We start from the raw sequence: 14943 nt of genomic DNA, 5'->3' as shown, positions 1-14943 counted from the left end.
TTTGCATCATTGAAGCAGGTCATTTGCTGAAATGTTTCCTTGGTCCTGCCAGTTATAGTGCAACTGGCCAAGGAAACATCAGCCTCTCCCTAGGCTCAGTCACACAATTATCTCATCCCATCCAGGCAAGAAGCAGATCCCAGCCATGCTGCTTCAGAAGTGTCTTAGTGCTGCTTTGCAGACCAGGTACCAGGGCCCTCTTTCCCACACCACCTATGGCTTAGCTGTATTAGACACAATAATCTCTTCCTTTGCATTTGTGCTGGAAGTTTTTAAAGTTTGACTTACCTGGGTGTAAATGGTAGAGTCCAAATGGATTCTGATTTTAAACAGTGGCTTTGCTCCATCCACCCACTTTGCATCCATGCTGGGCTGCTGTGAACAGACAACATCCAAGTGCTTGGTTTCAGACTGTGGTGGGAAGGTGGCTCTGGGCAGCCACCTGCTCAGAAGGTACTGGCTGGGGTGGAAGGAGGGCTGCAACCCCAGCACAAACACCACCTTCACCAGGAAAACATGCACATAGAGGCTCACAGGCTCTTCTCCCACTCTGTGTCATCTGCAACAGCCTAGCCTGCTACAGAAATACCCTCTGCAACCAGCATACCCACAGAAAGTGGAATTAAAGGGGTCTTGTCTCCCACCCCTAAGAATTTTAAGCTTTGGGGGTGCCGTGCAGTAAAGATCTTTACAGCTGAGCAAAGCACCAACGGAAACCCAGAATGTACTGTGAAAACAAAAGCTCAGCTTTCCTCTAACTTTTCCATCCAAGCCCATTCTGGATGACATCCTACCTTCCGTGAGTCGGCGTCTGCAAGGCCCAGGTAGGCGGGGGGGAGGGAGGAGGACACGGGCAGCTGCCGCTCCAGGGGCACGACGCGCCCGTCCTTCAGCAGCGGCACCCAGGCGAACCCCACTGCGGAGGCAACCACGGCAGCGGGGTCAGCAGCACACACGGGGACATGCCCAGCTCAGAAAGAGCTCTGGCTCACCCCAGCAAGTCCAAACCTGCAGTTGTGCAAGTGGCTTCAGCAAGGGATCAACCACATCAGTGCCATTAAAGCACCTTTTAGCTGGTGAACAAAATTTGGGCACAGCACAACCAGGCGTGGGTGTGAGGGAAAGGAACAGTCCATGAGCCACGGCTGTGACCATGGTGAAGGTCCTTTGAGGCCTGGATGAAGGGAGAGGCTTCCCAACCAGAGGGAGCCAGGTGTGCACATGCTTAGTGTTGGTAATATCAACCCCTAAAACCCTGATCTCACAGCAAATCTTTATTGGTGACTTGCTTGCCTGGCAAAAGTACATTTGTGTAAGTCAAGTCAGGAACATACAGAAAGAGCTGTCAGACCGCAGCAAAAAATTGAGCTTTAATATAAACTAAAAATATGGAGTTTATTCCATTTTTGACCTACAATTTCATATTAGGTTGCTTTTAAAAAACAAAATTCATATAGGCTGGTATGCTAATCACTTTTCTTTTCATATCCCTACATTTGTGTTATCTTGGCCTTTTACAATCCAACAGAAGTAATTTAAGCATTGAACATACCTTGAGTTTCAACGGTGTCTTGTTTTTTCGATGTTGCCTTTGTATTAATTTCACAGCTGACATGATAGAAGGTGAAAAGCAAATGATGCTTTTGATGGAGGTGAATTGGAAGCTCAATTTTAATCTAAAATGATATCATGATAGATCAGACTGTATTTTTAGTTGTGGAGTAATATTTTAGTTCTACTTCATTTCACAAATGTTATGTTGTATGCAGTTACACAAGACACATTCTTACCCATCTTAAATAACTCCTAACATTTTCATCACATTTGCAACATTACTTATTAATGGGAGTGGGTGATTGGAGTGCACAAAGCGTGACAGTAAAGACAGCAGAAAACAAACTGACATTAAAAATTGACAAAGGCTCTGGCTTTGCTGAGCCCTTCTGCAAAGGGCTGGTGATTATCTTTACCCATATTTCACCCAGCCCTGGAAAAAGAGGTATCCTGAAGGGCCCCTTGGCACTGTAGCATCCAGGAAAATCTCTGTTTCCCACGGGTTGCTTTTACCTCATCATAGAACTCGGGGCTCTGGTTGTGATGCAGCACGGCAGCATAAGCACTTGTGGTCAGCAGAGGGCCCCCGGGTTTGCCATAGATGCACTGCAAACACAAATGAAGAGCTGAATTCAGGCTCCTGCCACCCTAAATCAGCTGGACAAATTAAACCAGTGACCATGAAAATTCAGTGCTTTCCTCCTCCCCTGCTCAGCTTTGCTGGTATAGAATACCAGCAGTGGCCAAACAGCCGCCCCGTTCAAAGGTGACATTAGCTCACCTTTAATGGCCTGGCATCAGCTTCATCTGAATCCCTGAACTCAACACAGACAGCAATATTCCTTGCCTGAAATGGGGGAGAACAGGAGCATGAGCAGCAGCATCACCCTGGCCCACACCAAGCCTGGCTGCAGGTCACTCCCCAGGTCACTCCCCGGGTCACTCCCTGGGTCACTCACCTTTGCAAACACCTTCTGGTTCTCATACTTCAAGTGCAAGGGGTAGACATAGAGGTGGTTTTTGTAGACAGTGAAGGGGTAACAGTATTTTGCAACTTCTGGGACAAGCTCCTCCACTTCAACTGCAATGTCCTCACAGCCCTTCTCAAAAGGTTTTATAGGAATGTAAGAAGCTGTGAAACAATCTGTAAGAGAATAAGAACAGAAAAAATTAGATATACTAGAAAAGCCTTTTGCACAGGAGATTAGCCTACATAACCTGGGACAGAAGGTGCCAAAAGCCCATGGAATGACACTGAACACAGCACAAGTCCTTTCTTTGCCTCAGCTTCTTTAAATGCAAGGTAAAGAATCACACTGACCATGTTTGTAAAGCCCTACAAAGTTATGGGTCAAATATGTCATATGAGATTGGTGCAAAAGCAGGCACCTGGCTTCCTTCAGATTTAGGATGTGATGGCCAAAAAGCAAAGAGGATCAAACCCTCAGGTGAATCTCTGCATTTGGACCACATCTCCTCCACAGAATGCACCAGAAAGACTTACAAGTCAGTGGTTGTGCCGAATTACTCATTTCTGATGGCAGCCCTGAAATACTCTTGTTAATGCAACAGCAAAATCCCCTCTAGAAGCATTAACTCCTGAGGCTCAAGCAATCAGCACTTCTGTTAAGATCCAAGATCCTTACTTGTGAATTCCAGTGGGATGTCTTTGATGATGATATTTAACTGGGCTGGAATGACCTGCAGTTTTGTCTTCTCTGGTCTGTGTTAGGGAGAAAGGAACAAGAGTGTGAACCTTGAAAGCTCAGGTGCTGAGCACATCAACAGCATTTTTTGCTATCCTCCAACTATTTTAGAAATTGTCATCTCATGCTTACACTTAACTGCTTAAAAATGTGTGTTAAAATGCCTGCCTAATCCCTGCACCATTCTCTCACACTTACTTCTTATACTCAGCTAAAAGCTTCAGCATATCTTCATTTGAGAGTTTGCCACTGTCTTGCTTGTACAGGGGTGAGAATTTTCCATCAGCATCAAGAGTGCCCTGGGAGTCTTTGAAAACCGGCCTGCAGAAACAAAGAGGTGTGTTTTCTAAATGTTGGTAAATATACAGACACTGAGGTGTGTGACACATCCAAAAGGGGTGTCAAAGTTTCCTCCTGGAGTCAGAGCAGGAGACTGGACTCTGCCCTAGATGAATATCAGCATCTCTGCCCTTGAAAATAATGGGTGTCTGTGTATAATAAGAACATTAAAGCATCTGCACTCTGCTTCTGTGCAAGCACTTTCCTCTGAGACCCACAGAGTAAATGTTCCAGGGATGCAGAGAAACACAGCTCCCTGCACCAGCCCTCTCAGCTCCTTGGCATGCAAAGGCAGCTCTTTACGCAGCAGGAACAAACCTGAAGCCAGTCTAAGTCATGCCACCCAGAGCCCACCATTAGGGGGAGGGTCCACCTGGAAGAGGGCTGAGTGCTGGCTCCCAGGATCCAGCTGCATCCCAAAATCACCATCTCAAAGATGAGCAGCCAGCACCACAGGAACACCCAGATCAAGAATACATATTGCCAGCAGTATACCACCAAACTCCAGCCCAATGTGACAGCTTTCTGTGCTCCCATGTCATTCCCAGCACCAAAATGCAAATTAGCACTAGGAGGCAGTAGATGAGCTTGCCTTCCTCTGAGATTTAAGAGCATTAGCACAGACATACTTATCAGTCCCAGTGAAAAAACAGGAAGGGAATGGGATCACTACCTCCAGCCATTCCCAAGAACATTAATTAAAGCAGAGTTTAAGACAGAAAACAAACCCCATCTGATTGCCACTGCCAGGCTGGGAAGTCCTCTGCTCTCATCCTGTCCCTGGCAATGGCTGGTGCCAGGAGGGAATTTCTGCAGTGATTCCCCTGGTAGCATGGGACAGTGTATTTTGTCCCCAGGAATGTTCTGCCCTGACAGCAGTAGCTGCAGGTCAGTAGGAAGGTTACTGCCTTCCCAGCCCTAACACTGTTTACTTTTTAATACTTTTTAATATTTTGTTTCTAATTCTAGATAGAGTATTTCAGGCCAATCCCAATTCTTTGACTTCAGTCACTTGGCCCTTTTCCCAGCTGTGTCCCAGGTCACTGTCAGCAGCAGCAGCAGCTCCCACTGTGGGCAGAGCCCAGCCCCAGGCACTGACCTGGCAGCCCAGCCAAAGGGCATCCGGTACTGCCCCAGACGGCTGCACACCTGCTTGGCCACCTTATGGACCTTCTGGGCAGTCTGCAAAACAGGAGAGAGGCAGGTCAGCGTGTGCCAGGGCTCTGCTGCCCCAGAACAGCGGGGAAGGGCGCTGCAGCCTCCAGGGAGGAGCTTCTCTCTGTGTGCTGCAGGCAGACACAGCTCAGACATCCCTGTCTGCCACTTCACACCACCCACCGTGGTTACTCTGCAAAGCAGCAGCACACGCTGTGGGCAGGCATGTTAAACCTCCCTGGGACTGAACTGTCAGGGTATTAGTGCTCTATTTGCCAAAAGCTATTGGTGTATTTTCCAAAACTTTCATTTTATATGGACTTACAAAGCATGCCATGGGAATGCCATCATTACCAGGTATTTTATAATTGACTTTTCATGAACTACTCTTGACTGACTGCAACAAGGCAGCATCAACTCCACATGGATGCAGAAACTGAAGCTGGTGGCAAACAGTAGGGCCTCTGCCTTGGATATCAGGAAAAATTTTGACACTTAAAGGGTTGTCAGCATTGGAACAGGCTGCCCAGAGAAGTAGTAGAGGTGTTTAAAACACACGTGGATGTGGTGCTTACGGACACAGTTTAGTGGTGGAGTTGACAGCACTGGGTTAATGGTTGGACTTAATGATCTTACAGGGTTTTTCCAAGATAAAGGAATAGATGATTCTATGCAAACACTTCATTCTGGGGATGAAGTGTCCCACGTTTTCCTGTCAGCCCAGTCCAGGCTTTGGCTTGCTGAAGTGTAATGGAGAAAGGTCTGGCCCCAAATGCTTGCCTCTTTCTAATCCTCTGCCTCTTTACAGAGGAAGGAATCAAGTTTCCCAGGACACCCCAACTGAAGCCAGCCTGGGAACAGTGCAAACAGAATGGACAAAGCCTGTATTTGCCAGCAAGAAACTAAGGAGCATGTGCTACGGAACATGTTTCAACCCACTCTGCTCCCTGCAGCAGCAGACAGCATCACTCAGTTACCACACCCATGGTCCCAGCCAGTACCTTCCCAGGGTCTGAGTTTTTCATGTAGGGCTCTGCACAGTGGGCAATGCTGCCCTGCAGCACCTTCTCCACTCGGGCCACCAGGAAGATCTCTGTGTGCGGGTTGGTCACGGAGAACACCCCCTGCAACAGAGAGGCAGCAGCTGTCACACAGCAGGACCCCAGACTGCACCACGGGCTCTGGCCTGGTCACCCCACTGCCCCTTCCCACACCCCACACACCCCCTGCCCTGGGCATGGGCCACAGGGGCTCACCATGCTCACCTGAGCATGGCCAGGTCTTGGCAAACTCTCCCTGGTGCTTTGCCCGTCACTGCGACCCCTGTAAGCCCTGCATGGCAACTTTGATACTGAGCAAAACTCAAGAGAAAAGCTGGCTTCTGGTTACCACACAGTGGACAACAACACACCTCAAAGTCACTGAAAAGCCTCAGCAGTGACACAGAGCGAGGAGGAAGTGAGAACTGACCCGTCTGATGTCGCGCAGGCAGGACTCGGGGACCCCGTGCACCAGGCTCTGGCCAGGACAGTGTCCCTGGCTGCCCTCTGCCCTGGGCTCAGAGCTATCCTGCAGCATGTCCCGGACACAGGGAGGGTTCAGGTCCACGTGGAAGTCAGCAGAAATCTTGCAATTACTTTTCAGGTCGAATAATGCCAAGCTTAGGAAAAAGGGCTCAACCTGGAAATGGTATTGAATATGTGTGTCATAAAACATGCACGGCACAGGCTCAAGAGTATCAACATGCATGGCTTCCCCTGACAAGGAAACTGGGAACCTTCTGCTCCTGTTTGTTTGGTACACCAGCATTTTACAGAACTGTGATACACAATCCATCTTTATTTGCTTTATGAATATACAGATCCATTTTTTCCTACATCTTCTTGCATTTTGATCTGGTCAGTTCGATCAAAGCTATATGAAATATAAAGTATGAAATCCATATGTTTTTTATGTAAGTGGCAAACTATGAAATCAGGAAGAAAAGATGAGCTCAATTTATCAGAGCTGTTTATAATTTTCTAGTAAAAAATCAGCTTAAGAGTGTTTGTGATCACCTGCTAAAGACCACTATATTAATTCTCCAAAGTCCAGTAGCTCTGGATCAACTGTGACACTCAAAAAGTTCCTCAGATGCTATCCCAGGAGGAAAGTTAGCTCTCCCAGCCAGGAGAGCTCAAATACAAGGCTGACACTGCTAAGGAAATGCATGTGCAAAATCTGCAAACTGCTTTGCAGCTACTGACCTTGACAGCACCAGGCAAGTGGCAAATAATTAATGTTATTTCTAATTCAAACATTCTAGTAGGTGTGCATCCATGGAAAGATAAAAATGCAGGACTGAAGATAAAACTGTAGCATGCCCAAGACATTCCAGCATGATTTGGAGGCATTACATCAATGCTGAAATGTGCTGATTAGGTCTCACTCTGGACCTGATTAAGGATGGATAACAAGAATCTTTGCTATTAGCAATGTATCCATCTGCTGGGAGTTACTGAGCCTGGTGTCTCAGAGCTGTGAGCTACCAATACGAAACCATCACAAAAAAGCCTTTTTGGTTCTACCAGGCATCAGACAGGGCAGCATCAGCAGAGATGGGGCAGTGCTGGTGCCTCTGCCCACCCTGCTGCTCTGCACCTCTGCAGAAAGGGCTGACTCCAACCAGAGCAAGCTCAGGATGTGAGAGCTGGGATTTGTTTTGGGAGGAAAGACTGGAGGAGATTGCTCTGTTCAGCCCAGCAGAACAAAGGCTGAGGTGAGATGTGATAGCTGCCTACAGACATCAGAGGCTCAGGAAATACAAGGGTTTTTAGTCTAAGGCACAACTTTGGCACAATAACAAATGCATATAATAAAGTGACTGTGAATAAATTTAGGCTGGGAGTCAGAAGAAGGTTCCAGAACAGGGAAATCCCTTGCCATTAGGGGAAACAAAACACAGCCGTGAGTGGTTTGGAGATGGAGCCTCATCATTTACCAACAGGACTTTCACAGGGATGCAGAATTTGGCAGACACAGTCCCCATTCCCTGTGCCCCTGAACCACAGGCTTCCCAGCAGGCTCAGTTCCTGGCAGGCTGAGGCACACGTCAGCACAGACCCTGTCCCCAAACACATTTTTGGAGTCTGGGCCAGCAGTCACTGCCTGTCCAGGTCCCACTGGTGCTCATGGCAAAATGGGATCGTTTTAACCCCACAGATAAATTTGTCAAGGTATTTTCTTGCTGGTGAGAGGCAAACAGACAAAGCAGGAAAGGCTGGAGTTCCCCTTACGTTGGTGGGTCCTTCTTCTGCCCTGTCACTCAGCTGAGCAAGGAGGTTGAGGGAGAAGTCCTGGCAGCAAACCACGAAGCGCCTGCTGCACTTCTCCTCAAAAGGCTTCACATCTGGCTCCATCCCTGAGAAATCGAGTCTCTAGACAGCAAACAAAAAAATCTGGTCTCATTAAAAAAGAAAACAACCCCCTGAATAATGTTAAGGGATCACATTACTGCCAATACTATCTTTACCAATTTTTTTTTAAGTGGTCTGAAAGGTATAACACATTCACAAATGAGTGCAATTTGATGATGGTACACAAAGGTATTCATGACTTCAATTCAGGGGTATGTATCAATTTTTAGCAACATGTTTTGTAGAGCACAGCAAACTAAACCTCAGAATGATTTCAGTTCCTTCCTGTTTTGTTGTAACCCAGGGGATCTTCCCAAACACCACTTAGAGCTTGGGCAAGAAAGCAAAACATAAGACAATGTTACAATCAGGAAAGTGTCTTCCACCATGAAGGTAAGGCTAGGTTAGAGATGGCTCCTGTGCCTGAAATAGAGAGAAGGCACATGTGGGATTGTAAACATTTCAAAGTGGAAGGCCGTCCAGCTGCACAGCAGTAGCTGGTGTGGCTAGAAACAGCAGGGAGTGTCTGGCTGGGAAATCCAAGGAGGCTCTGTATCATCACCTCCTCCCGAACCCAGAACACCCACACCTGGTCTGTGCCTCCACATCCTCCCTCTTCAAGGAGCAGGCACACTTGCAACCAAAGACCCTCAGCCTTTGACACACCCATTGTGCTGGGCACTGGGGACAGAACTACCAAACACCCCTAAACACCAGCAGGGATTTTTGCTTCTCTTATTTTCTTTTCATGAGGAAAGTACATTGCAGGTATATGTTCCTGCTCCCAGTCTCCTTAGCACAAGGCATACAAACGTGCATGAACCAGCACTGACTGGAGCAAAGACTCTGAATGCTGGTGCTACAGCAGATCCAACTGACCCACACCAGAATGAAGTGCTCTGGGTATAGAAAGAGGGCACTGAATTCAGCCTAACCATCTGATTAGGTAAAAGAAGTTATCTTAGATGCTCCACATTGAGTAATGTTTCCATTTTCATTACCTGACTAGAACATAGGAAGCTTCTTAGAGCTTCTCTTAAAAAAAAAAAAAAGCCTCCTGGATGCTTATCTTCCTTCTATTAAAGACTCTAAGAATTGCCAAGAGAAAAGCTCATTTGGTACAACTAAACCTTTTAAAGACTAATTACATTTCCTTGTTAAACCAGAATGTTCTATTTTATGGGTGTGAACACACCAAACCAGAAGGAGAACCAGAAACCATGACGTACCCTGGAACAGTTCTCTAGAACTCTGTTAGCAATTGCAGCTCATTCCACTGAAATCCCACACCTGGACCCTGGCAGAGGATTCAAGTTCAAAGCCAAGAAGAAAACAGGCCAATGGACAATGACCCCCTGCTCCAGTGCACCAGACAAGCCAGGGTGTTTTTTCCAGTTTGTCTCTCCCTACATTTGAAAACTCCCTGAAGACTGCTCCCTGCACCAGATGTGCTGAGCCCAAGCAGCACTGCAGCTACCCATGCAAAACCTCTTTTACTGCTGCTTCTTGCAAGCATGAGAAGCTCTCAGAGCCCCAGAGAAAATCTGGTTGAAATCCAGCAACATCAAGATGCATCACACAAATGCCAGCAAAGCTGGAGGGAGGCCGTGTGTGGGGCTGCTGCAACTCTTCCCTGTACTTGAGCTGTCTCCTGGGCACTGACATCTCATTCTGCTCTCACTGACAGGGATATGGGCTGCACTTCTGTTCTGCACTGGAAAACATGCTGCTCCTGCAGGAAAACCCTGGGGCCATGCAAGGGGACAAGGCAGGTGACACAGTGAACAAAACCTCACACTGGAACATGTGGGAATGTTTACCTGGACTTCTGGGTCAAAAGAAAAGATGTTTTGTCTTCCATCATTTCTGCTCAGTTTGTTTAGTTGATCTGTTTCTCTTCCATACTAGGACAAAGAAAGGCATTGATTTAGTGCCTGGCCACACAGAAGCAAACACTCTTTACTGGGAAAGAACTGACACAAAACAAAATAACTATTTTTCAGGTTGCCTCTGTGATACATGAGCCAATGCAAAGCACTGACATGGTACAAGGACAGTGCAGAGATGTGGCTGTGCTGAAGGAAAAAGCAGGAAGAAGCAGGCAAGCACACTTGGAGGTGAGGAACAAGCAGCCTCAAACCATGGGTGAGACAGACAGGAGGGATAACAGAGACCCCACCACTAGGACTTGGTGCCTGCCCAGCTCCCCCAGAGCTGGAGACACAGAAAGCAGAAAATCCCTCTCCCAGATAAGCTGGACAGAAGTAGATGTGGGTGGGGAGAGTGATCCTGCAAACACAATACCTTCATCAGCTCTGGATGCATGCTTCTCTCCAGGCTCTCCAGGATGTTCTCTGACTTTCCCTGCGTGCTTGCTTCATCATCTGCAAGGACACAAGAAACAGATGTTCAAAACAACTGCAGGAGCAGCACTCTGCCAGAAAGCATCCTGCAGTATTTGCTAACAATAGCACAGAAACAGTTACAGAGACTTTTCCATTCCTTGGGAGTAAGATTTTTCCATGCATTACCAGTATCAAAGTGTCCTATTGCAGTTTGCTAGGTCTGTCCAAAGCAGAACTTCACAGAGCCAATTTTTCAGGAGCCCTGAAACTTTGCCATGGATTTCCCTTCCAAAAGAAGGGTCACATTTCCCTCCACTTTTATTCCTCAGACTATCATCTGTGTTATACTAAGCCCCTTTGCATAATACTGTGTGTCAGCCACAATTCTTGCTTTAAATACAGTACAGCATGCACTTCTCCAGGCACACCGCGGGAGAAGGGAGGTGTTTGTTTACAAACTGACCTTGCACAGATTCCACAGCATCTTTCTTCTCTTGCACCAAACTCTCAGTATTGCTTTGAATGATCTTCCTCAGAGTTACCAGCCATTCCTCCATCTCCTGCTCAGTTTCAGCTGCCAGATAGTGGCTGTACTTGTCTATTGTCTTCAGCTCAAATGCATAGCGGCGCATCTTGGGACACTGAACAACAAAAAGAGATTTATATTACATTTTCCTCAACAACCCAACACAGTACCTGCCACACAGCTCCTCTCTGGGAAAGGCATGCTGAGCTGAAACACAAAACACAAGGCAGGCACCCTCCCTGACACAGCAATCTGGCTGCAATCACAGTGTGCTTTGTGGCTTGAGCAGTGCACAGGTCCATGGCCAGCTACTCCAAGTGAAGGAAAGCCAGACTGGAGCACAGACATTGCACCAAGGAGCAGGACCAAGCTCCTTCTGATGTCACCAGACCTTTAATATTTACCCAGAGAAACCAGGAGCTGGATTTGTCTGACATGGTAAGTAATACTGCACTCTAGGACACTTAGAGGCATCTATCTTTAAAAAGCAAGTGGTACATTGCAGCTTTTTGAAGCTGTGCTGGCCTTTAAACAGCATTTTCCAACCAGAAGCCAAGGCAAATCTGATGCAACTTGGGAAATACATCCCACAGATCACTGAGGTGTGTGCATTATTGCTTTTACTGTGTTCAGAAAGATAAATGGAAACTCACAGCTCTGACTCATCCATGCTGAAGGAAACCACTGGGGTAATTTAAGCCACCCTGCACCACACTCAGTGCTTGCAGCTTCTGCAGAGACAGCAAGGGCAGAGGGCAGAGCAGTAATCCACTGCTGCACATCACTCTAGCACAGCTAAGCAAACCCAGGATGGAGACCTGCACAAATTACCTCCTCCTAAAACCTTATGACCCCTGAGTAGATCCTGAATTCCAAAGGACTACATGCTTGCATGGATTATCAAGACGTAGCTTAAGAAACAAGAAACAGGAGCAAGCAGCAATTAGAGGAGGAAGGTGCCCCAGATAAAGTAATATCATTTACTTACTGGCCTGTTGATCAGTTTAGCTGACCAGCTTTGGGCTAGTTTGCAATTCCATGCCTTCAGACCTCAGAGAGCAGGTCTGTCTCAGAGCCAGCAGTCCATAAGTCCATGCAGAGCCACACAGAAAGGACACCTACCTGAACCACATCATTGCAAGCATCCAAGAAAATGCAGCCTTTGGATTCTTTTGAAATTTTCTCATCTTTGTAGGAATTCAGAATATAGGAGCCATCTGTGAGCTGTGACAAGTAAAAATACCTCCTCTTGAATACCTGTAAAAATACAAATTCTTGTTCAGGCAAGTATTCACTCTGCTGTACATCACAAACCATGGCCATGGTTTCCACATCTGCCCTCCCTGCTATTGAGAAAAGACTGTAACACAAAACACTGCTGATCCTGGAGTGCTGCAGATTCACCCATTTGAATATGGTTTGCTTTTACAAAGAGAGATTTCCATCATCTTCTTTAATTTTAATGCCCTTGTTGTTAATGTAAGTTTGCCCATCTAAAGCAATGCCCCAGGGCTTCCAGCTCATCTCTCAGCTGTCTCCAGCCTCATTTATCTTTACAATCTGTGCAATACTGCACAGTAAATTCAGATGAGCAAAGTACTTGAGGATCCATCCCACCCTAAAGCAGGTATTTCCAGAGCCTTTTCATACAGACTTCAGTTAGACTTATAAAGCAATTGTCTGGAATACTTAGGAACAGACATGTGGAAATTCCTAGCACTCAAATGCAAGCCAAGGGACAGTGCAATCCATTCAACTGCTTGGGTTTTTTGTGGCTTTGGGTTTGAGTTTTTTATTACAAACTTACTTTCATGATCTGGCCTTGGCTTAGTGTCGAATTCTTACATCAAAAACCAATAATTTCAGAATAAGTGTGCCTCTGTTTGCACTACTGATTTTTCATGGAGAAAAAAAAAATGCAAAAAAGCTCTCCAGTATCTCTGAACACCTTTCTTAATGCCTGTCATCCAAAAGCTACTGGACTATAATTCAGAAGAGCATTTTGGCAGCAATTGTGGTAGCACCATATGCTGTAAGGAGCAGGGTGCATTTCACAGTTGCTGGGTATCTGTGTTAGGAGAATCATGAAGGAAGCCAGCCCAAGCAGCACTGCAAGTATTTCTACTGTTCTGTCTACCTGGAAGATCTATGAATCAACACAGCATTTTTCATCCCACATGAGAGATCACAAGTAATTTCCTGTTTCTATCATGACTGACACTAGCACATGTTCAGCAAACCCACTGCAGAGAACTGGGAGGGAGCATCGTGCCCTGAACCACAACCCATCCCTTCTGAGAGGTAACCTCTGACCTCATTTGGATGACTAATTAGCTGTGGAAATGCTCCACGGGCTGCTGAGCTTTAAGTTTTATAAGATTTAACTAAGCCTTTGGTTCAACAGAGCATAGAGATACATGGAAAGCTAAGGATGTGAAGCATTAATCCAGCCTAAACACTGATTTAGCACTTCACTGAAGCAATCTCAGGAATTTTGGCAGTGGATGCTACAGAAACCCATGACAGATCTCTGTCTAGATATTACAGGCTTGATATCCCTTGTGGTTATGGGATTTCATGCTAAACAGTTTGTATTTGCTGAACTCTGTTCAAAAGCAAATGCAGAATCAAACAGCAAACACTATTCCTGTGATCTTCCCCCAGTGCAAGCACTGCTGTCAGAAATCACTGTCAGAAGATTATGATCATTTGAAATTTATACTATAAACCTGTGAACAGAGGGAACATCCCCTCTGATCAGGCTACAGGAGCTGCTGGTGAGCACTGAGATTGCAGAGGGAGGGCTAGAGAACTGGGGAAGTGTATTTGGGCAGAGGGGACAGAAGGACAATCCTGATGCTGTGGCAGTAACCTGGGCCACCAACACACTGCAAACCAGAGAGGGAGAGCTGAGCCAAACCAGGGCAGCTCTCTGCAGAGGAAAGGGTGCCCTGAAATAAAGGGAGGCAGCTGTAGCCTGATGAGTTTGCTTGTGGTTCAGCTCTCCACAGAGCACACTCTGCACACGCTTAGCAACAGTGTGAGACACCAACAGCCCAGCAGAGAACCAGCACTGACAAGAGGGACCCATCACAGCAGCCTCTCAAGTGGTGGTAAGGCTGAAGGGGCCACAGTCCTCACCTTTCACACAACACCTCTGAGGCACATGTGAAAGACACAGCTCAGAGAACAGCTACTGATTCTCAGTACTTTGATATCAGAGTTTCACTGGAGACCCTGGATCTCATTAATTGAACTGAAGCCAGTGTAGGTCAGGTCTGAGGTGCAGGGCACTGAGACCAATACCACCAGAGGCTCAGCCTAGAACTGACCCAACTGACTACTTTGAGCACAAGTGATACCACCTCCAGAAGTTTCAGGGGAAAATGTTGCTTTAAGCTTGCTTGGAAAAGCAGAGGATCAGAAAACCCTTTTCTGTCTATCACCTTCAAGCCCATTTTAAAACTCAGATTAAAATTAGCCCTATGAACAGCCCTGTTCCACTTCCCCTGAAAGCATAACTCATTGAATCAAACCTTGGAACAGTTTGGCTTTTTAAGATTTTTAAAATATATCCTTACAAAGCAGCCTTGCTGCAGCCATCCCTCAGCTGTAGCATTGAGCTAAACTCCCTGACAATCCCTGTGTGTTGTACAAAGCAGCTGCATGGTGGGACTGCCACAGCAAAAACCTGTGGTGGAACTACCAAAAATCTCTGCACAACCTAAGCAATGTCACACTGGATTATGAAGAGCAGAGAACAGGAGACAAGGCAGCTGCTGCTTTTAGGTCAGTAATGCTACATCTCTACAGTGATATCACCCCTGCTTTAAAAGCAAAGATTTATCATTTTATTTTAAAGCTGGCCTCTCTACATGTTTCCAACCAGCAAGGAAACAATCAATTCAGAAAGCTGTCTTTGC

General features: G+C 46.5%; 1 protein-coding gene across 5 annotated transcripts in view; it reads right to left on the bottom strand.

The window, feature by feature from the left end:
* The window catches only part of DOCK11 (dedicator of cytokinesis 11), a 75261-nt gene that overhangs the window by 38781 nt on the left and 21537 nt on the right, over positions 1-14943 (bottom strand). For 3 of the 5 annotated variants that reach the window (XM_021548503.4, XM_077786513.2, XM_085570920.1), the window contains exons 7-22: positions 12143-12277; positions 10958-11135; positions 10454-10533; positions 9970-10053; positions 8030-8170; positions 6225-6434; positions 5756-5878; positions 4699-4781; positions 3459-3581; positions 3201-3277; positions 2514-2698; positions 2336-2401; positions 2068-2160; positions 1553-1676; positions 795-916; positions 289-375 (exon numbers count right to left, since the gene is read on the bottom strand). In XM_021548503.4, coding sequence (XP_021404178.2) covers positions 289-375; positions 795-916; positions 1553-1676; positions 2068-2160; positions 2336-2401; positions 2514-2698; positions 3201-3277; positions 3459-3581; positions 4699-4781; positions 5756-5878; positions 6225-6434; positions 8030-8170; positions 9970-10053; positions 10454-10533; positions 10958-11135; positions 12143-12277 — 1911 coding nt within the window. Of the gene's footprint in view, positions 1-288; positions 376-794; positions 917-1552; positions 1677-2067; positions 2161-2335; positions 2402-2513; positions 2699-3200; positions 3278-3458; positions 3582-4698; positions 4782-5755; positions 5879-6224; positions 6435-8029; positions 8192-9969; positions 10054-10453; positions 10534-10957; positions 11136-12142; positions 12278-14943 lie in introns of those variants that run through there. The other 2 variants (XM_085570919.1, XM_085570921.1) reach the window with 2 other exon arrangements.

This window comes from Lonchura striata, chromosome 4A (genome assembly GCF_050655825.1).
Source record: "Lonchura striata isolate lonStrDom1 chromosome 4A, ASM5065582v1, whole genome shotgun sequence".
Taxonomy (NCBI): domain Eukaryota; kingdom Metazoa; phylum Chordata; class Aves; order Passeriformes; family Estrildidae; genus Lonchura; species Lonchura striata.
This window is presented reverse-complemented; position numbering and strand designations above follow the sequence as displayed.